This window comes from Fukomys damarensis, unplaced genomic scaffold (genome assembly GCF_012274545.1).
Source record: "Fukomys damarensis isolate Sample0158 unplaced genomic scaffold, DMR_v1.0_HiC HiC_scaffold_5, whole genome shotgun sequence".
Lineage (NCBI taxonomy): Eukaryota > Metazoa > Chordata > Mammalia > Rodentia > Bathyergidae > Fukomys > Fukomys damarensis.
In genome coordinates this window covers 62,311,366-62,333,792 of record NW_022900917.1, presented here as the reverse complement: position 1 = coordinate 62,333,792, position 22,427 = coordinate 62,311,366, and the positions used below count along the sequence as shown (strand labels likewise).

General features: G+C 35.3%; 1 protein-coding gene across 4 annotated transcripts in view; it reads left to right on the top strand.

Annotated features, from left to right (window-relative positions):
* The window catches only part of Kdm5a (lysine demethylase 5A), a 123,694-nt gene that overhangs the window by 22,231 nt on the left and 79,036 nt on the right, over positions 1-22,427 (top strand). For all 4 annotated transcript variants that reach the window (XM_033760742.1, XM_010630329.2, XM_010630327.3 and 1 more), the window contains exons 6-14: positions 995-1,100; positions 2,582-2,673; positions 3,602-3,760; positions 5,291-5,410; positions 6,306-6,464; positions 10,991-11,172; positions 12,089-12,251; positions 13,448-13,567; positions 16,405-16,599. In XM_033760742.1, coding sequence (XP_033616633.1) covers positions 995-1,100; positions 2,582-2,673; positions 3,602-3,760; positions 5,291-5,410; positions 6,306-6,464; positions 10,991-11,172; positions 12,089-12,251; positions 13,448-13,567; positions 16,405-16,599 — 1,296 coding nt within the window. The remainder of the gene's footprint in view (positions 1-994; positions 1,101-2,581; positions 2,674-3,601; positions 3,761-5,290; positions 5,411-6,305; positions 6,465-10,990; positions 11,173-12,088; positions 12,252-13,447; positions 13,568-16,404; positions 16,600-22,427) is intronic.

Genomic DNA, 22,427 nt, shown 5'->3' with positions numbered 1-22,427 from the left:
GTATTGCATGTCCATGTTGTCATGAAGGATCCAGGCTCTTTTCTCATCTTTCTGTCCTTTTTCTTTGGGGGGTGGTACTGGGGAAGCAACCCAGCACCTTCATACTTAACTACATCCCAGTGATTTTTTTAAAATTTGGAGACAGGGTCTCACTAAGTGGCTAAATTGCCCAGGCTAGGCTCAGCCTTGCATTTCTTTTGCCTCAGCCTCCAAGTATGCAGGGATTACAGGTATGCACCACCATACCTAGTGGGCTTGCTTTCTTTAGTGTGTGAGTAAGTTCTCTCCGAATTGTAGTGGGGCTATTACAGAATCCAGCACTGAGTTTTCTAGCAAAAAAGAAGGGAGGTGAGTCAAAAGAACTTATTCTTTGTGAAGCTTTCCTTTTTATTAGAAGATTAAAAAGTTTTCCCAAAGGCTTCCCGTAAACTTTATGAATGATTGGGTCAGGGTCACATTCCTATTCCTAGCTAGATCATCATCTGCAAAGAAAAAAGAGACCAGCATTATTTCTTAGGACAGGCGTGATTCATCTCAAAGATAGGTATATTACCCTCTAATCAAAGACAGGTACTCATTAGCAAGTTAGAAGTGGGAATTTCTGTTGCCTAATAACCTGTGTCTGTCTAGCCAGAGCCAAATTGACAACTGTGCTTTTAAGATAAATATTCTGTGGAAAAGAATGTGGGTATTGGGTGGTGCTTTGATAACTTTTAAACTGTTGCAAATGAAGCAGTGAGTAGATTGAAAGAGAAGTACTCTTTCTTCATTTTAAAGAGGATCTTGAAACGTTTTAGGTGGTAAAATAATACATGAGCTGTGTATGTTAGTATATGTCTCTATTCCAGCTACTTGGAAGATAAATACAGCAAGATTACTTGGACCCAGGAATTTGAGGTCAGCCTGGGCAGCATAGTAAGACTTTTTCTCAAAGAAAATTAATATATGAATCAAGATAATTATGCTAATGTGGATTTTGTTTGTTATCTTTTAGTCAGAATCTGGAGAAATGAACAAAAACACAGAGCTGAAGAAACTTCAGATTTTTGGGGCTGGACCCAAGGTTGTGGGCCTGGCAGTTGGAACAAAAGATAAAGAAGGTAAAATCTATTATTGGTTATGAAGAGAAATGAAGTGAAATAATATAGTTGTGGAAAGATTAAGTGATACTTGAATTTGAATTTGTGCTGGGAATTTCTTTGTAGACTTGCAAAACGGTTTTATGCAAATTGTCTTTTGATGGCAGATATTTTAAGGTGTGAGGAGCAATATTATATTCAATTTTTAAGATTTAGAAGAGAGAATTTTCCTTCTCCATGTCTGATATACAACACAGAAATTGATTGTAGTTTATAAAGGTTAGTTTAGTTTCACCAGTAATGGTGAAATTATTGGTTTTCATCTAGTGATCAAATACCTAAAACTTTTAAATTAAAAGGTAAATAGAAGATTCTTTAACTTTTATTATGAAAATATACTGGGAAGATCTTAGAACATTTAAATTCTAACCATAAACTTATTTTTTTATAATTGCCCTTGATACATTATGATACCTTTTATTTATTTTTATTTTTTAAATTTGTTTTGGGACAGGGTCTTGCTGTGAGTTCAGGCTGGCCTCAAACTCATAGCAATTTTCCTGCTTCAGCCTCCTGAGTTGAGTGCTGGGATTACAGGCATGCACCACCATGCCCAGTATTAATAACCCTTCACATACACTTTTTCTTCAAAGAGCCTAGTCCTCTTCAGCTTTGCATGTTTGGAATTTTTGTGATTAGAATTGCTAATACAAAAATCAGGTTTTATTCTCCCTACATAACAAGTCAATTTTAAAAGTCATTTTAGGGTGGGATGTAGCTCTTTGGTAGAATGCTTGCCTAGCGTATAGTGAGGCCCTGGGTTCCATCCCTAGTATTAGTGCAAAACAAAGCAAAACAAAACAATGGAAGACCCACACAAAAGCACTCATTAGGTTTGACATGTTTTGACTATACTATAAGAATTTAATAAAATGCTGTAGTCATATATATTACTTATGCATTTTATGATATGAATAGTTTAATCGTAATTCAGATCATGGACTGAACTATATAGAAGATCAGATAATATTGTTCCATCACTCTCAGACCATTATGTTTAATAGGATTTACTAAATACATTAAATGTTTTTGATTACCTTTTAAAGAATTAAGTACTTTGTCATTCCTGAAATTTTGGCATTGGCTGGCAGTGATCTTAAAAAATTAATCCCTGATTAATTTGAGAGTCCCTGTAAATCATATGTACAGGCACTATGTAGTAGTACTGCATACAGACCATATGGCATCAGTGGTTAAACTCTCTGAAGCTTAATTACCTAGATTAGAATCCCAAATCTGCCACTGACTGGCTATGTGATTTTGAGCAAGTTATCTAACTTCTCTATAACTTAGGTTCTTTATCTTCAACCACAGATAATAATATATCTACCTCATAGTGTTGTGAGTTTTTTAACTAATTTAAATAATTTTAAATAGTGTCTGGTCCATAGTAAGCTCTCAACATTAGTTTTTACTATTATTATATAACTTTTTATTTCAAGATGAGGTCACCCGAAGACGAAAAGTTACCAACAGGTCAGACGCATTTAACATGCAAATGAGACAACGGAAAGGAACTCTCTCTGTTAACTTTGTAAGTGCTTTGGGATATGTTAGGAGGGAAAGGATTTATTTTAATTTTGGTTTTTACTTTTACTTGTATGTTTAATAGGCTTATTTGGTTAGAAGATTTGATGGCAAATCTGAACTTACTCCTTTGGTTTATGTAATGTTAACCTTGCTTTGTTTCATGTACATAGTCTATTCCCCTTAGCTCATATACCTTTTGGGTGATTAAATGAGAGAATGTGTGAATCTGAATACAGTTCGTCCTTTGTATCCCTAGGTTGTACAACTGTGGGTTGAACCAAGTATAGATTGAAATATTTTTTAAAAAACTGTGTCTGTATTGAGAAGTACAGATCTTTTTTCTTGACATGAGCAATACAGTATAACAGCTATTTACATAGCAAGCATTCACATTGTATTGAGTATAATAAATAATCTAGAGATAGCGTAAAATATATTGGAGGCCATGCATGTACTTTTATAACCAAATATTATGCCATTGTATATCCTTACTTGAGCATTTGTGGATTTTGGTACCCAGGGGGCTGGGTGTGGGTGTGGTTATGGGTGGGCAAAAATCTTTGAACCAATCCTGGCAGATACTCATGAATACTTGTAAATTATTGAGTTGTATTATAGGCAGTTTTTTATTTTCATTCTTTACACAAAAGTCCTTATATCTAGAAATAATACCATTTTTTAAAATGCAGATTAATTTTTACATACTCTAGATTTGTAGTGTTTAACAATTCGATATGTTTTTATGATTTCTTGGTAGAAACTGAAGAAAAATTTAGGAAATTCTATTAAAGTGTTAAAATATTAAAGTAGATATTCAGGATTTAAATTAATGTTTTAGTGTGCATTGTTTTGTCTTTTAATTAAAGCGGTCCTGGAAATTTAATATTCTTTTTTATAGCAACTAGACTTTCATTATTTATTTATTTTAACAGGTTGATCTCTATGTGTGTATGTTTTGTGGTCGGGGAAACAATGAAGATAAATTGCTTTTATGTGATGGATGTGATGACAGCTATCATACATTTTGTCTAATTCCACCACTACCTGATGTTCCCAAGGGAGACTGGAGGTGTCCTAAGTGTGTTGCTGAGGTACAAGCCTAAACTTTATGGATCCTTTTCTAACTAAAAAAAGTAATGCATGCATGTACACATACATATAAATAGGTTCTTTAGAATTGAAATTTTTCATGGTTTTAAAAAAGTTCTGTACTGAATAGAAATGTAACAACCATGTTGGGGCTACTTGCCTTCAAAATTTCTTTTTCTTACTCTTGGTGAGGCACTTCTATTTATTGCTTCAGTTGAATGAGATTTCTGGTCAGAGTATTCATATTGCTGGAATAAAACTGAAGAAAACTGGTAGGTCTTTTTAAACATTAATCTATAATTGGACACAAAGTTTTAGAACTTGGGATTTATACATATTTTTGTGCTATTAAATAAACTGATGGTGTCTTTTACCTTGTACACATTTTGACTTGATTATACTGTTTTTCTTATTTAAAAATACTGATGTTATGAAAGCCTAGTATATTTACTTATTTTAATAAAATGTCATTAATAGGGTTGGGGATTTAGCTCAGTGGTTCTGCCACCTGCCTCGCAAGCACAAGGTCCCAAGTTCAATCCTTGGTACCAAAAACAAAAAAAAACAAAACCTTATGATAGGGCATTGAAGCAAAGGAGTTAGCTGGGTGTTGGTCATGGCAATTATAGTGGCCGTGTGAGCAAACCATTTTCCTAGCCAGATAATCTTAGCAATGCAGTGGGTAGCCTATATCCACAACCTTTTTTTTCTCCATAAATATTTATTTTCTCTATGACCAGATCTAATGGATGCTAAAAATGACAAATGTCATCTTTAAAATGTCTTTAAAATTTAAAAAATGTCTTGGTGGCCGAGCATAATGCCAACTGCAGTTTAAAGCTATTTCATTACTACCTTCCTACTGCAAGACTAAGAACAAAAGTTCAGGTTCTGGAGTACTATTTCCTTACATTATTTTGCAGTGGACTATAGTAATACTTGTTTTGTTTTGTTTTTTGGTACTGTCGATCAAACTCGGGACCTTGTGCTTTTGAGACAGGTGGCGGAACCATTGAGCTAAATACCCGGCCCAAGTAATACTTGTTTTATTGTGTCTAGGGTTGGTTAGTTTGCTTCAGTTAAGGAGCTAATCAAAGTACTACCTTAGAGCTTAGTCCCTTCCTCTCCTACCTTTGCTTTCCCCTTCTTCCCCTCCCTCCCTTTCCTTTTCCACATCTCTCCTCCCCCCTCCCCTCTCTTCCTTCTTTTTCCCTTCTCCCCTCTTCCTACCCCTCCCTCTTTTTTCTTCCCGTCTTCTTTTCCTCCCTCCCATCCTCCTTCCTCCCCTCTTTTGTCCTTCCCCTTTCCCTTTCTTCTCTCTTCTTTTGCTCCCTTCTTCTTTTTCCTCCTTCCCTTTCCCCCATTTTGAGACATGATGTTGATGAATTGTCCATATGGTTTTGAACCAGAGATCTTGCTTCTCCCTCCCAGATTGCTGGGTTTACAGGCATGTACCACCACACCTATATCTTTAAGTGCTTTTTAAATTACAGTTTAATTGAGTTAATCTTAGTTGATTTTTTCCTTTCCAGGAATGTAACAAACCTCGAGAAGCCTTTGGATTTGAACAAGCCATACGAGAATATACACTTCAGAGCTTTGGAGAGATGGCGGATAATTTTAAGTCTGATTATTTCAATATGCCAGTCCATGTGAGTAACTATCTTTTAAGCCATTTGGGAGAGGCACAAAGATTTTTCTAAGTCTAAAGGTTTTGGTTTGCTTTTTTATTTTTAATACTTTGTAGAAAATAGGGATGGCATGAAAAGGATGAGAGAATATTGAGTCTTAAAATTAAAGGTCTAGCATCTATTTGTTTCATTTCATTCATTTATTCATTGGGACAGGGTTTCACTATGTAGTTCAAGTGGGTCTTGAACTCTGTGTAGCTCAGGCTGGCCTAGAACTCAGAGCAATATTCCTGATCTTCCTGTCTCAGCCTCTTGAGTTCTGGGATTACAGGCCTGCACCACCACACCTGGCTATTTGTTTATTTTACTCTCTTAATGGGGAGTTTGTACTATCCTATGGAGAAATCTGTATTGATGCTTAAATTGTTTTATTATCCCTCTGTGAGTATTCCTTTATAGAGAAGCATGAAGTATTTATTTGGTTATCACTGGTTTTGTGTAGTCAATCGTACTATGTAGTTTGCTTTGTTTTCCCTAGGGGATCTAGGCTTTTTAAGTTCCTAGCAATGTAGTACTAAAAAAAAATTGGTAAAGCTATTAAAATTTGGCCTTGCTTTTTTCATTTCCTTAGTCCTTCTTGATGTTCTGGTTCATCTTTGTCCTTCGTAGTTGAGAAACAGCTGCTTTCAGAACAAAGCAGTTCAAGTTCATTATGTTTTTCTGAATATCCATATTCAAAATACTTTTAGCTTTCCCCCATTCTTAGTGAAAAAAACTAGGATGTCAGTCATTTTTGCTGTGGAAAATTAGGCTTTTTAATTTCATCATAAATTTGTGTTTACTTGGCCTGTGTATTATGTTATAGTAGATTGTAGTTATAGTGGATTAATAACCTGTCATCTTTTTCCCTATGTAGATGGTTCCCACAGAACTAGTAGAAAAGGAATTCTGGCGGCTGGTTAGCAGCATTGAAGAAGATGTTATTGTGGAGTATGGAGCTGATATTTCCTCAAAAGACTTTGGAAGTGGATTTCCAGTGAAGGATGGTCGGAGAAAGATGTTGCCAGAAGAAGAGGTGCACATAGTATTATCTATGTTTTTGCTAACTCTCCTGAGCTTTTTAGCTTTTCCTTTTTTTCTGTGGTATTAGGGATTGAAACTAGGGTCCTGTGCGGGCTAGGCAAGCACTGTGCCACTGAGCTACATCCCAGCCTTTTTTAGCTTTTCCACAGAAAAATCACCTTTCTTTAATCTTGAAGGATCACGTCAATTTAAAATAATAAATATGTAGGCGTTAGACAATACAAATTATTTATTTATTTATGAGACAGGATCTCACTGTCTAGTTCAGGCTGGCCTTGAACTCATTATGTATGTTCTCAAATTTGTGGTGATCTTCCTGCCCCTGCCTCCCAAGTGCTGGGATTACAGGCATGTGCCACCATGCCTGGCAGTTTTCAGTTTTAAAAACAACAGATTTAGTGCTAGAGGTACAGCTCAGGGGTAAGAGCATTTGCCTAACATACATTTCATCTCCAGCACTGAACAGGAAAAGTGAAACAAAACAGCAACAAAAACTCCATGAATTTAAAATATTTTTTGAAATTATCTTACTCTAAGCTGAGTGTGGTAGTGTATACCTGTAGTCTTAGCATTTGAGAGGCTAAGACAGGAGAATCGTTTGAGCCTGGGTATCTTAGTGACTCAGCAAGATCCTGTCACGAAATAAAAAAGTGTTGGGGATGTAGCTCATTTAGTACAAGGGCTTTGGATTCAGATCCCAGCACCACTATCAACACCAAATAAAAAACGCCCCAAAACTCTAAATTTGAAAACTAATTTAATTAGTTTAAAACATTAATGTTATTTAAAAATCCTTGCCTAGCTTTTCCTGTTCTAAAATCTAGAAAATGACTTACTTTGTTTTGAGGAAAATAAAGTGTTTTTTTTCCATTAAGTTTATTGATACATTTAGAGCAAATAATGCAGTTACATTTATCTTCATGATCTTGTACCTTTACATGACAGGTCTTTGTTCTTGTTTTTTCCCCATACTCCTGCCTTCCCTTTACCCCCTTCATCCTTCCCTATTTACAAAGACTTTGTTTCTGTTTTTTCATTTTAAAAAGATAGATTTTCTTTTCTCTTTTTTTGGTACTAGGGATTGGACTCGGGTCCTTGCGCTTGTGAGGCAGGTGGTGGAAACACTGAGCTAAATCCCCAGCCCTAAAAGGATAGATTTTAATGATAGTTCTAAAATAAGTTTCCTTTAGTATTTGGGCAGGCAGGCTTTCAAGTATGCATGTAAAGTGCAATATATGCATGAAGTCCTCTGTCAGATTTGTGAAGCTGGATGCATGAAGCAACTGATTGTCTTGTCCCTGCTGCTATTTCGTTTTCTTTCCGTCTATAATTGGCAGTAATTTAAGAGTTCTTTTTAAAAAGATGTCTGTGATTACTCCAGTTTCAAATTATGCCAACATATGTGGAGAAGTTGTCTAGCAGGAAGACTCTGTGCTCAAGCTTTTTATTTGGGGCTGGTGACCGGAGCACTTTTTGTTAAAACATATTCCAAAATACCAGACACCCAGAAGGAAAGCTGATGTTCAGCATAAAGTGTATTGTACAGTCCAGGCACAGTGATCCACTCTTACCGTGGAGTAGAGGTTTTCTGTTAGTGTAGGGAACTGTTCATTATTCCCCTTTCCAGATACCAGCCAAGGGCCAAACTTTGGCAGGCTTTTTGAAGGGTACCAGTCTCAGGTCTGCTGTGTTTTTCTTTTCTACATGCCAGACACAATAAAAAATATAGTGAGCATTTAATTTTAAAAAATGTATTAAGGTAAAAGGCACATTGCCATTAATCCCCCATTAATTATGCCTCCTCACTTCAAACACATATATACCATCATTCTTGCCACTTTCTGAAGCAGTTGTGTAAGTCCTTTTTGGTGTCTTTCAGTTGCACTCTTCTGACTACCTTGATATCCATAATGGATTCGAAACATTTACTTATCATGGTCATTTTGATTTGGGGGAAGAAGCAGAAGTTGCATGGTGCCAGATCCATTAAATAAGGTGGATAAGGTACAGTGTAACGTTTTTATGAGCATGCCTTTAGTGGCATTTGGCACCTCATGAAGATGCTCACCGAAGTCTTTTTCAGAACTACTTCAAGAAGTGGCAGGAATGAAGGGAAGTATGTTTGAAGTGAGGATTAAGGACATTGTGTCTTACTGTAAAGTAAAAACAAACAAATGACAAAAAAAAAAAGTAATGTTCACCATATTTTTTGATCCTGCCCTGTAATTCTTTTGGCAGTCTTATACACATGTCTTCACTTAAAATTTTAAGATTCATGGGGGAATCTGTTATGTAATTCTGTGTTTGAAATTGTAATCAAATTTTCAAATATTTAAAAATAGTGTTTATCTTAGTTTTATTTTTTAAAATGTTTTATTTTCCTTTTGAATATAGGATAAACTCTAAGGTTTTTAGTCCTTAACGTTAAATCTGTCTTTCTGGCCGGGCATAATCCCAGCACTCGGGAGGCTGAGGCAGGAGGATCGCTGTGAGTTTAAGACCTGCCTGGGCTATATAGTGAGATCCAGGTTAGTCTCAATTACATAGTAAGACCCTATCTCAAAAAACCGAAAAGAAAAAAAAAAATCTGTCTTTCTGGTCTTATTTCCTATATTTTTGAGTCTGAGTCTGGCTCTTATCAGTGCTTCTTTACCAGCCACACTAGTGTATTGTACCTCTCTGTAATTTACCTTTTGCATTCCTGTAGCTCTCTGATTTTTTTTTTTTTTTTAATGCAAGGGATTGGACCAAGACCCTTTGCACATCTACCACTAAACTTCGCCTCCAAGTCCTATTCAAATATTATATAGCCTTCAAGGTTAACTCAGGGTCTTCCTTTTCATGATGCTTTTCTAATATTCAAAACCCATGGTGATTACTATTTATTGTTCTCCAAAGAACTATCTACTTTGATAATTGCATTTTGGAATGTAATATTTGTATGTTGCTTTGTGTTAGAAGTTTTGATGTGTAGATCTTCAACTAGACTCATTTTTCAGTCAACCAGTTGTCCAAACAACCATAAAACCTTGAATAGTATCTGAAGTCCCTCCCTTCCCTTCCTCCCTTCTACTTTCCTTTTTTTATCAAATAGGATCCCCTCTCTCCCTTCCCCCTCCTCATCTTTAGATGTAGTCCAGACTCACCTTGAATTTATTATGTAGCCCAGGGTGGCATTGAGCTGTGCCACTGCTCCTGCCTGAGTGCTGGGATTACAGGTGTGCACCACCATGCCAGCTTTTGTTATTTCTCTTTTGGAATTCCTAGTCAAATTCTCTCTTTTATGACTCATACTTTCATAGTTTCCATATTTTTCTGCTGCATTATGGATGATTTTCTGAAATCTGTCTCCTAGTTCATTGATTTCTCTTGTTAGCTCTGCCATGGGCTATTTGACCTTTTGCTTTGAGGATTTTTTTTTCTCTTATTTTACAAATGTCTAAACATATAAAAGTATATACAATAAGCCGGGCGTGGTGGCACATGCCTGTAATTCCAGCATTCGGGAGGCTGAGGCAGGAGGATCACTATGAGTTTGAGACCAGCCTCAGCTACGAACAAAAAAACAAAACAAAACAAAAAAAGAGTATAAAAATAAACTTGTACTCCTCAGTAAGTGGTATCCAGGTGTAGTTACTAACTTTCTACTACAAGGCAGTTGGATTATCATTTCTGTCTCTGTATTCAGTCTCCTGTGCTATCTCATACCATATTTCCTCTGGAAAACTCATGCTATATTGCCAAAGAATGTTAATGAAAAAGGTAGATAATATTTTAGAATTATTATGAAAATAATAATAATAATAATAGTAATAGACTTCATAAATTCTCTAGTCTTCATTTTGAGAAGTGTTCTGTTTAAAATGATAAGCATTTAAAGGCTCCATATCATGTGGCAGAGCCATATGTTATGTGTTTGAAGCTTATTCTTTTGTTCCTAAATCTAGTTAGAAAGCCTTGTGGAAACTTTTAACAAAGCTTTCTTTTTAAATTTGGTTTTGCTTTCTCTCTTTCTGGAAACATTTCTTTTACTTTCAAGTTCAGTTGTGAAACGGTGTTATAATTTATTCAAGTTTTCTAGGTATTTTTGTAGTGAGGAGTGGTAGTGGTGACTTTCTGCATCATACCAGCTTTCAATATTGTCACAAATTCAGGATTAGGTGTTATCTTGTGTTTTGTCTTTACAGTGTCTAGCACCATTCTATGTAATCAATATTTTGGGAAATTAGACCACTGGGGATAATGTAGAAATGTAATAAGACTTGTTAAAATTGGTCTCACCCTGTTTTACAGAGGGCTGGGAAGTAATAAGATTTGCTCATGTGCATCAGAGTAAACCAGAGGCATCTGAAATAAAGGGAAATCTGAAAATAAAGTAGGAATGAGATAGGATTAAATTTCTAATTACATAAATTATGTATGTTAGATAATAGAAAACAGTCCATCAGTTTTTTTTAAAGAGGGTTTTCTTGAGATTTCTCTTAAGCATTTGTCATTTCTGATTTTTTTTTTTAATAGGAGTATGCAATTTCTGGTTGGAATTTGAATAACATGCCTGTCCTGGACCAGTCTGTTCTTGCACACATTAATGTAGATATTTCTGGTATGAAGGTGCCATGGCTGTATGTGGGAATGTGTTTCTCTTCTTTTTGTTGGCACATTGAAGATCACTGGAGTTATTCCATTAACTACTTGCATTGGTATGTATATCCTCGATCAGTATGGCATACATACTTACTGAAATTTTTATTTATTTATTTCTAGTACTGAGGATTGAATCCAGGGCCTTGTACATGCTAAGCACGTGCTGTATCACAAAGGTCCATCTCTAGCCCTACCCTATTTTTTTTTGGTACTGGGTATTGAACTCAGGTCCTCCCACTTGCCAAACAGGTGCTGTGCCACTGAGCTACATCCCCGGCCCTAGCCCTAGTCTTTTTAAAAGATATAATAATATTAAGGAGAACTGACTTCTAAAGTATTTTCTAGGGCCAGATGTAGCTCAGTGGCACCATACCTCCCTCGCAATGCAAGTTACCGAGTTCAATCTCCAGTACCAGGAAAAAAAAAGTATTTTCTACCTGAAAGTAGGTTAATATATTGGAGATGAAAGGGGGAGTATCTAGACATGTACCCTTCTAAAGTATGGGTGAGTAGCTTATTTCCTTGGATAGTAAATTGAATTGAGTAGAATTATATATATTCTAAGGATCATCTTTTACTTAGATTATTGTGGAGATAACTGGAATGTGGACCTATAAATAAAGGCAGTGTACAGGCTCATTTGGAGCAGTGTTTACTTTTCATGTAGTGTCTATCTTGTTTGAACTTACAGTTACTGATATCCTTGAAGAGTTTATGTGCTTTGAGTTGCTGCTTTCTAATAGAAGTGATAATTAGCAGCATATCCCTACCTCCCGTTATGAACAATAGCACAGATTTATGAAATGATTGGCAGTATTCTGTAGCCATTGAATAAGACACAGTAATTATAATGTGGTGGGATGGGATTAGAGAGTCATACCCAGTTAATTATAATTTAGTGGGTGTAAATTAGAGACTCTGGCCTCATTGGTACCATGTTCTACCTAGCTAAATATTCATTTCTTTTGCTAGGGGGGAGCCAAAGACATGGTATGGTGTACCATCTCATGCTGCAGAACAACTGGAAGAGGTGATGAGGGAGCTGGCCCCTGAGTTATTTGAGTCCCAGCCTGATCTGCTACATCAATTAGTCACCATCATGAACCCCAATGTGCTAATGGAGCATGGTGTGCCTGTGAGTCCTTCTGTGTCTAATTTTAGTATTTTAAAAGTTATTTTAATTCTTGTTAGAATCATCTGTATGCTTTATTCTGTAACTGGAAAGTGAAAAGTTATCTTCTAGACGAATTCAAATTTATACTTTGTAGGGAATAATTTTTATCTGCTTAAGAAAAGGTATGAATCATACTTTATGTATAGTTACCTGTTCAAATGACCATTATATATTATTTTGAACAAAGATCTCATGTTTTTTACTACCGCTGTTTAACCAAAAAAAAAAAAAAAAAGATATTTTAAGTGGTAGCTCTAATTAACTTATCCTTTTTTATATAAAGTTGCCACAACTTTTAATCTTGATAATGAAGTAAAAATATACTACGAGTGTGTTTTCTCCTTTCAATTTAGTTTTTTAAAAGATTCTCAAATTTAAACTACTATAACTTAATAAAGTATAAATTTAACTAGTTTGCTGCATATAATATTCAGTATAACTTTAATGAGAAAGTAGATTAATACTTTAGTATTATTTTGTCTTTGAAGAGTGAGTTAGCCACGTGCAATAGGCCATACCTGTAATCTCAGCACTCTGGGAAGCTGAGGCAGGGTAATCTCAAGTTCAAGTCCAGTCTGGAATACCTTAGTGAGGTCTTCCTTGCTCAAAAAAAGAGGGGTGGGTGGGGCCAGGGGTGTAGCTCAATGTGAAGGTCCTGGGTTTAATCTCCAGTACTAAAAAAAGAAAAAAGAAGAGTGTACTTATGCTATAATTTGTGGCTTTTTAAAAGACATAGTATTATCATAAGACAACATTCAGTAAAACTGATTTTGTGGCTAAAATTATGTATGAGCTAATTTAGTTAACAAAAAATTATCTAAAGATAGTGAGAAATTCCATTTTTTAGCACTGTTTGCGACCCAAAGATAAAAAATTTCCTTAATTGTAAATATTTTATCAAGTTACCAGTGAGTAGCATTTTCCCTTTGGGAATTTTTTGGATGCTGATTTTGCCATGAATTACTTATATTAGTGACTATTTTAAGAAGGTAGAATTCTGGCTACTTACTAAATCCTAATGTTATTGTTAGTGTTTTTAAGTTAATGTTTTATTATTTTCAATTTTAGAAAATGCTTCCACAACCATCTGACTGATAAAATGTCTCTTCCTTCTCCTTTTTTTTTTTTAAATATCCTTGTTCTCAATTTGCATTTAGGTGTACAGGACCAATCAGTGTGCAGGCGAGTTTGTTGTGACATTTCCTCGTGCCTATCATTCTGGATTTAACCAGGGCTACAACTTTGCTGAAGCTGTGAACTTCTGTACTGCTGACTGGGTCTGTTCTATAGCAAGTGGCTGTTGTACGTGTACTAACACCACTATAAAATGCAGCTTAGATGTCATTTGTTTAGCTGGGTTCTGGATAGGGGCATTAATATTTCAGTGGAGACTGGTATGGCTATTGTAGTTTAGGAAGTTAAGCAGAGTCTCCATCACATTGTTTATTTAGAAAGTTTTATAATTCTTTTCTCAAAGATTCATTTTCCTATTCTGTTTGGATTTTAAATGGGCAGCTGATTATTTTCTGAGGGAATATGCTTCTTTTTGATCTTAAAATGTGTAAATGCTAATGCCATTCATTGGTGTTTTACTTTTATATGAGATAGATATGAAAATATAGTTATGGTTAGGTCATGTTGGTCGGGGGAAAAACTGCACATTTATAATGTGCTGTTCATTTTTCTTTTAGTAATTGTGTTTTTGTTGCCTCGTGACATTTTGGGGAAAATCTTTTAATAACATTGGGTCTTCTATTTTCCATGAGTACCTTAATTTATTAAATTCCATGATTAAAGCTAGAAAGAACAATTGCTTCTTTGGCTAATGAATACGTTTTCTTAGTGAACAAATACTTAAATACTTTCTTGAAATAGGCTCTTGCTATGTTGTCCATACTGGCTTTGAATACCTAAGGGTTCAGGTGATTTTCTTGCCTCAGACTTCAGAATACTGAGAGTACAGGCATGTAACACCATGTCTTGCTTGAGAGTAGTCTTATTTTAACCCAGTAATTTTATTTTTTGTTTATTTTTATTTTTTGAGACAGGGTCTCGCTATGTAACGCAGACTAGCCTTGAACTTGTAGCAGGCCTCCTGCCTCAGCTTCCTAAGTGCTAGGATTATAGGCATGTGCCACCATGCCTGGCTAATCCAGTACTTTTAAACAACTTCTTTTTTAATTTTTGTTGTTGTTGTTGTTTTGCTACCTGGGATCCAATTTGGGACCTTCCACTTACAAGGCAGGTGGTGGCACCATTGAGCTAAATCCCCGGCTCTGGTTTTTAGGTATTTAGGTTTTGGAAGCAGCATAATTTAGTATGGGCAAGCCTTGGGAAATGTGGGATTTGCCTTGGGCACTTGAGCTATTTTTCAAAATTCAGCTAATATTTTTACTGTTTGTGGTTTACATGGTGCTTGACGTGGTATAGGGTAGGAAAAAGGACAATTCAGATAAAGAGTTAAGAGTTGATAGCTACCTTTAACATGCTGTTTTCTGATGTTTAATCTGGGGTAGCTCTTAATTTCACTGGGCCTAAGTCGTTTTTTTCCCTAGTAGATGCTAATAGATTCACTCAATAATGCAAACAAGTCAAATATTATACGTGAGAGTTGTTGATATTCTTTAGAAGGTGAAGATATCAATGAAAAGTTAGAGTAAGTTGGGCATGGTGGTGCATGCTTGTAATCCCAGCGTTTAGGAGGCTGAGGCAGAATTGCCACCAGTTTGAGGCCAGCCAGGGCTGCACAGTGAGTTGAAGGCCAGGCTGGTCCACAGTAGTGGTCCCTGCCTCAGAGAGAAAAAAAAAAAAAAGGAAGAATGGGTTTTTATAAGTCACAGTGAATAATCAGCTTTACTTGATATGGCTTTCTTTTATATTTGTAATGATTAAAAACTGGAAACCCTGTACTTGATTTTTCTTTTACTTTCTCTTATAGCCTTGAAAAAAATTAAAGAGTAAATATTTAAGAATGAAGATATGAAAGAGTTGTATGTTGTTAATAGTCAAGATGCTTGCTCATTTTAAATTCAAAATATATTGTAGGGAATGATAGTTTTTTTGAGGAGTATGCAAACACTCCTTGATTCAGAGAGAGCCTCATAAGTTCTGATACCTCTGATTCCTTTTTGCTATTAATCAAAATGGAGATGAATTTTAAAAGGTCTTAATGGTTCAGTTTCTTTTTTTTTTTTTCCTTTAATATTATAGTTTCCTAATTCAAACAGTGAACTTTCAGTTACTTCAGTTTTTCACTTAAAGGAAAGAAGTTGAAGTTGGAGCGAGTGTGTGTGTGTAGGTTGTAGCTTTTTTTTTTTGGTGGTGCTGTTGCTCTAATACAGGGCCTCATGCATGGTGAGGTTGTGCTGTACCATTGAGCTATGTCCCCAACCCTGTATATATGAACAGTTCTTGATTGGTAAAAAGTGATTATTGTATTTAGTCATTTATTACACTGTTATGGAAAACAGTATATAATATATAATTTCATGATTTCACTTCTCTTTTTTATGATTTCACTTCTTGAATCCTCTTTCTGTGAAGATGGTTGATTTAAAAAAGAATTCTAGATTAGATCTAAAACATCTTTGCCTTGGTTCTTGCAAAAAAAGAAAGTCAGCCAGTGTATTTAAATAATACCTTTTCTTATTTTCTTTCTTTTTTTTTTCCTTCTAATGACATCGGTTCTTTTTTGTTTTGTGGAATCTCGGGTCCTGAATAATTCCATTTAGGCTTTTATGGAGAGAACTTTTAAAATTTTTATTTTTACCATATTTTTCCTTTATGGGAAGCCTCATGTTGACTGATCTAAAAAAAGTTTGCTGCCTCATTTATATACTAGGGAACTCCTGCTTCTTGATACATGTAATAAGTAGAAAATCAGCAGTTTAAGCCAGAAGCTTAGCATCTTAGATCATGAGAATTTTCTGTGGGAAGGATCTTTGAAATTCCGGCTGGGTCATGGAGGGTTAATATTTATAATTGCCTTTTATATTTAAGTGGAATTTATTGTTTTGTCTTCTTTATGATAAAAGGGAGGGGTGGAGGGGTAAATAGAGGTTCTGTTCTGGAATACATTATAAGCAAGTAATTTAATTCAGAAATTTGTTTTCAGTTGCCCATTGGACGTCAGTGTGTAAATCATTACCGACGCCTAAGGCGCCATTGTGTCTTTTCACATGAAGAGCTCATTTTCAAGATGGCAGCAGACCCCGAATGCTTAGATGTGGGACTGGCTGCTATGGTTTGCAAAGAATTGACTCTCATGACTGAAGAAGAAACACGATTAAGGGAATCTGTTGTACAAATGGTGAGTTTGCTGAGCACATTTACTATGTTTATACTGCTTATGAGATATAGAAAAAATTTGAACTTACAGAGGAATTCCATTTTTTTAGTTTTGATCATCTTAGGAATTGAACATGAAAATGACTAATTTGAAGGAGGTTTTAGGTTTGTTTTGTTTTTTTTTGTACTAGAGATCAAACTCAGGACTTTGCACTTGCAAGGCATGTGCGATGCCACTGAACTAAATCCCTGGCTGGTTTTAGATTTTTATAATTGCTGTTTTTGGTTTCTTCAGATTGAAAAGTTAGGAAATTTATTATCGCTAGAATTTTTTTTTTTTTTTTAGAAATTTATTTTTTCTCAGTTCTGGAAGTTAGAAGTCTGAAACTGAGAGCTGAGCAGGGCTGTATCCCTTGGAAGGCTCTAGGGAAGAATCCTTTTCCTCTTCTAGCTTCTGGTGGTCTATTGCTAAAAATTTAAAACTAGAATTCTGTCAGGTAGAATTTCTTAGGTATGTATTTGTCTGTTTAAATCTCCTACTTAAAGTTTTATTTCTTTAAGAAAATTTAAATCCTTTTGTCCTTGAACTTTTTGGGGGGACTATAGACTGTCAGATTAATCTATTTCTACCCCTTTTAAGTAATTTGATGTATGGGGAAGACTGAACATAAATAATGGCTAGGATTTTGAGTGTCTAAAGTACATTAAATATTTATCACATTGAACTGGGAAATTTGAGAAAATTTGCATCTTTAGCTTCATCTTGGGTGTTCTCCCACATCATCCCTATATAGCTAGCCTCATTAGATTGGTAGCATGTGCCTCCCCAACCTTTTCTTTTTGAGTTGGGCTCTTGTTCTGTTTCCTAGGCTGGTCTTAAATTCCTATGGTCAAGAAATCCTGCCTTCCCCTCCTGAGTAACTGGGACTACAGGTGTGAACCACCGTGTCCCATTGTCTGGCTTCTTTCTCTCAGCTTAATTTCTTTAAGATGCATCTATATTGTTTTGTGTATTTATTATTGAATAATTTTCCATTGAATGGATGTACCACAGTCTGTTTATATACATTTACTTATAGATGGACATTTGGATTACTTTCACATTTTGGCTGTTAGTAATTAAAATTACCCTGGACATTTGTGTACAAATTTTGTATGGACATTTGCTTTTGTTTTTCTTGGATAACTACTAGGAGTAGAATGGTTGGGGCATGTAAGTTTTAATTTTTTGAAAAATAGCCAAACTATATTTCAAAGTAGTTGTATCATTTTACATTTCTACCAGTAGTGTATGAGAGATCTAGTTGCCCTATGTCCTCACTGATTCTTGGAATGATTGTTCTTTTTGACTTTAGATGCTCTAATTGATTTGTAGTATTTCATTTTGGTTTTAATTTGCATTTCCGTAATGACTGCTGATGTTGAGCATGTTTTAATATACTTGCTTGCTATCTGTGTGTCTGTGGGAAGTTTCTCCAAACCTTTTGCTGAATTTTAAAAACTTGTGTTGTTTTATTGTTCAGAGTTCTCCATATGTTCTGCATACAAATTGTTTATCAGATAAGTGATTTGAAAATATTATCTACCAGTATGGTTTGTCTTTTCCTTTTCTTTTTTTTTTTTTTAATTGAGTTTATTGGTACATTTTAGATTATGTACAATTACATTTATTATTGGGATCTTGTACCTCTACATGACAGGTCTTGTTTCTCATTTTTTCCCCTTGTCCCTGCCCTCCCTTCACCCCCTCCTCCCCTCCCCATTTACAAACACTTCATTTCCATTTTTTCATTTTCTCATATTTTTTACTTTTCCCTTATTACCTTTCCTTTTCTTAACAGTGCCTCTTTGAGAAACAGACATTCTTACTTTTTATGAAGTTCAGCTTGTCAGTTTTTCTGGGTTGTGCTTTTCGTTGTATTTAAATTTTTCTCCTATGTTTTTAGTTTTATCTTTCACATTTAAGTATTGACTTATTTCAAGTTAATTTTTATATATGGAATGAGGTATTTCTTATATATATCACTAATAATTTCAAGTTTACTTAAGGTACTAGTTAGAGATCTTCAGTTTTAGGAAACTATGTGTTTAATACCCTAGAACAATTGGTAGGTTCTGAAGATATTTTTGACATACCCTAAAAGGTAGAATATAATAGAAGCCTATTTTCCTCTGACTAAAATTACAGTTCTCTTGAAAATAACATTTTTAGGCAGGAAAATTTGTATAATTGCATAATTAAGGAGTTTATATTTGTGTGTATTTCTAAATAACTTACTTCAAATGGTAGAGTAGGGCCAGGGATTTCAGCTCAGTGGCACTGCACCTGCCTCACAAGCGCAAGGTCCTGAGTTTGATCCCCGTGCCAAACAATCAAATGGTAGAGTGTATATATTAAGTTGTAAGCGTCCTAAGGAATGAATACAAATTTAGGCCAAGGAAAAACATTACAGTGATACAGTGATTTGGATCTAAGGGTAAAACTGTTTACTTCTCTTTTTATAGATACAAATAGGAGAAAAACCTGTTATATAAAATACAAAGCTATACATGCTAGAAATATTATTACAAAGTATGCAAAACTGATTATTTTTTAAGAATTTGTTAGTTTAGAAATAAGTTTGTAAATGGTCAGATTTATTTTTTTCTAGTTGTTTGAATTACTGCTGATAGAAATAAAAACAAGAGGGCCAGGTATTTTGCTCAGTGGTGCTGTGCCTGGGTTCAATCGCTGGTAAAAAGAAAAAAAAGAAAAACGCAAGATACAAGTGGATTTTTTGAAGAATTTTTTTTACTTTTTAGAGATACTTGAGTAGATATGGCTTGATAATTAATAGTCCCATTAAAATTTATTCCTGTTTTATTACTTGTGTTCTTAAAATTCTGTTTTGAATATGTATTTATTTAAAATGAGATTTCTTGCTTGTAATCCCAGCACTCGGGAGGCTGAGGCAGGAGGATCGCTGTGAGTTCAAGACGGCCTGGGCTACATAGTGAGTTCCAAATCAGTCTCAACTCCATAGTGAGAACCTGTCTCAAAAAAGCCATAAATGAATGAATGAATGAATGAATGAATGAATGAAATGGGATTTCTTTCTTATTGTATTTATTTTGAAATTTATATTGGAGACTCATGTAGTAAGTTTTGGGTTTTTTTTTTTTTTTGATACATTTTCTTATTTCAGATTCAGCTGAGAGGTTTTTTTGCTTTGTTTTTCTGAGACAAAGTTTCACTATGTAGCAGAAACCCACTATGTAGCCCAGGCTGGTCTCAAACTCACAGCGATCCTCCTGCCTCAGCTTCCCAAGTGCTGGGATTACAGGTGTGTACCACCATGCCTCGCTTAATCTGAGTTTTTTTTTTTTTTTTGACTGGGGATCAAATTTGGGATCTTGCACTTGGGAGGCAGGCAGTGGAACCTCTGAGCTAAATCCCTGGCCCTCAATCTGAGTTTTTTTTTGTTTTGTTTTTTGTTTTTAGTACTGTGGATTGAACTTGGGTCCTTGTTCTTGCAAGGCAGGCCACCGAACCCTGAGCTAAATCCCCGGCCCTCAATCTGAGTTTTTAATGGGGCTTTTTTCCTTTTTCTTTTTCTTTCTTTCTTTTTTTTGAGGGGGGGTGGCAGGGTCTTGCTGTAGCCTATGCTGGGTTTGAATTCATGATCTCCCTTAACCTCTCAAATTTTAGGATTATAGGCCTGTACTACTGTGCCCAGATAATGGAACATTATTTTTATGATACTTTGAATATATATCACATTTCCTTATCCTCTACCATGTTTTTATGATACCTTGTGCTTTCACTATAGGCCCTTTCCTTTTAAGTTTCCCTTTCCTATGCTCTTATTTCAGATACTTATTCTGCCATTGAGCTTGCCTTTTGAGAAAAGTTTTCATTTTATCTTTTCCTAAAAAACTTCTTAAGTAATTTTCCTTTTTTAAAAAAAGTTGTTTTCTTTTGGATTGTGCTCTTATTTTCTCTTTATCCTTTTATTACCACCGTTTCTGTTGACATCATACTTTTGAAACTCCCCATTTACTAATGAGAACTTTATTGCTAAGTCCAGTGGGTTTTTTTCCCATCTTCTATTGCCAATTCCTCATGGCACTGTATATTGCTTCCTTGATTTCTTTCACTAAGATATGCTTTACTGTTGGGTCAATCTATTTGATTTTTTTTTTTTTTTTTTGTACCAGGATTGAACCCAAGGCCTTGTGCTTGCCAGGCAGGCTGTACCCCTGAGCTACATCACTGGCCCTATTTGATCATTTTTGCCCATGACTTCCAGTCAACTTTTTCTTTTTCTTCTCAACTGCTAGTATTTTTAGGAGTCAGCCTTTTACTTTTTTTTTTTAATGCTGCTTTTCAAGGAATTCTCATCGTTCTTAGAATTTAAACTCTGAGCTATTTTGTTTTTTTCCCAGTACCAGGAATCAAACTCTGGATCTTGCATTTGACAGGCAGATGGGGCACCACTGAGCTACATCCTCGGCCCTAAACTCTGAGCAATTAATTTGTGGTTTAGTTCTGTTATTCCTCTCCCCCTCCAGTATGGGGATTCAATCCAGGGGCTTCACACTGAGATACATCCTCCTCAGCATTTTCTATTTTTAATTTTTTTAAAACTGGGTCTTTCTAAGTTGCTAAATTGCTCAGGCTGGGTTCAAACTTCCCTGAGCAGCCAGCCTCCCAGAGTATTGGGATTATAGGGATATGTCACCACACCCATTTAATTTTGGGGGGTGGGGCAGGGTCACACTGTGTAGTTCAAGTTGCCCTTGAATTCACTATGTAGCCCAGGCTGGCCTTGAATTCACAGTGTTTCTTCTGCCTCAGCCTCCCAGTGCAAGAGTTTCAGGTGTGCGCCACCATGCCTAGCAAGGTTTTAATTCTTTACCTTTAGTGCTTCCTCTTGTTGCATTACAAACACAGGAAGTATTGTCACAGATTGAAGCAATATGTTCAGTCACTTGTTTGTAAACAATTTCCACATCCTCATTACATAGATTTTTGTCAATCTGTTTTTTGTGTGAAAATAGCAAATCATCTCTTCTACCACCCTTTTGCAAATTATTTTCCTAATTTCTTATTTGAATTATTTTGAATGGCCTTTTAATTTGTATCTTTGGCTCATTTCTTTTCTCTAGTCCCCCTTGATAATTTATAATTTTCCACAGTGTAGTCTCAGAGGTATAAGCTTTAGAATATGTTAGAATATATTATAAGAAAAGAATTGTCCTGTGGTTAGAAAATTGGGGGAATGAATGGATTAGGAAAAGATAGTGTTCTTTATTGTGTAACTTCCCTGATCCCTTAAAATATGCTGTTGCTCATTGTTAATCTCTAACATTAGAGGGAACTAATCTGTAAAATTTTCAAAAATAGAAATTTATTTTTCAAAGTATTTTAGGATTAGTGGTCCTTGGAATGCAAACATTTATGAAATGGTATATAATTTCTTGAAGCAGCCAGAATTCTGTTAGTTGACACATCAGTGTCCTGTATTTTCCAACTGTTCTGAAGCCATGAAAATTCTTTTTTTCTCTCTCTCTCTCTTTTTTTTTTGCGGCAGGGCTCTCTTTGAAGTTCTGGCTGGCCCAGAACTCATTAGGTGGTCCAGGCTGGCCTCAAACCCAGGGTGATCCTCCTACTTCAGCATCCCAAGTGCTGCGTATAGGCGTGTTACCAACATGCTTGGCAGTCATGAAAATTCTTGTAAATTAAGAATTTGGGGACATTTTTGCATAAAAATAATTTTAAAAGAAACTACTACATGCTAATGTGAGAAAATGGAGAGTACAGCAGAAAACATCTAGATTATTATTATTATTTTTTTTTTTTTTTTTTTT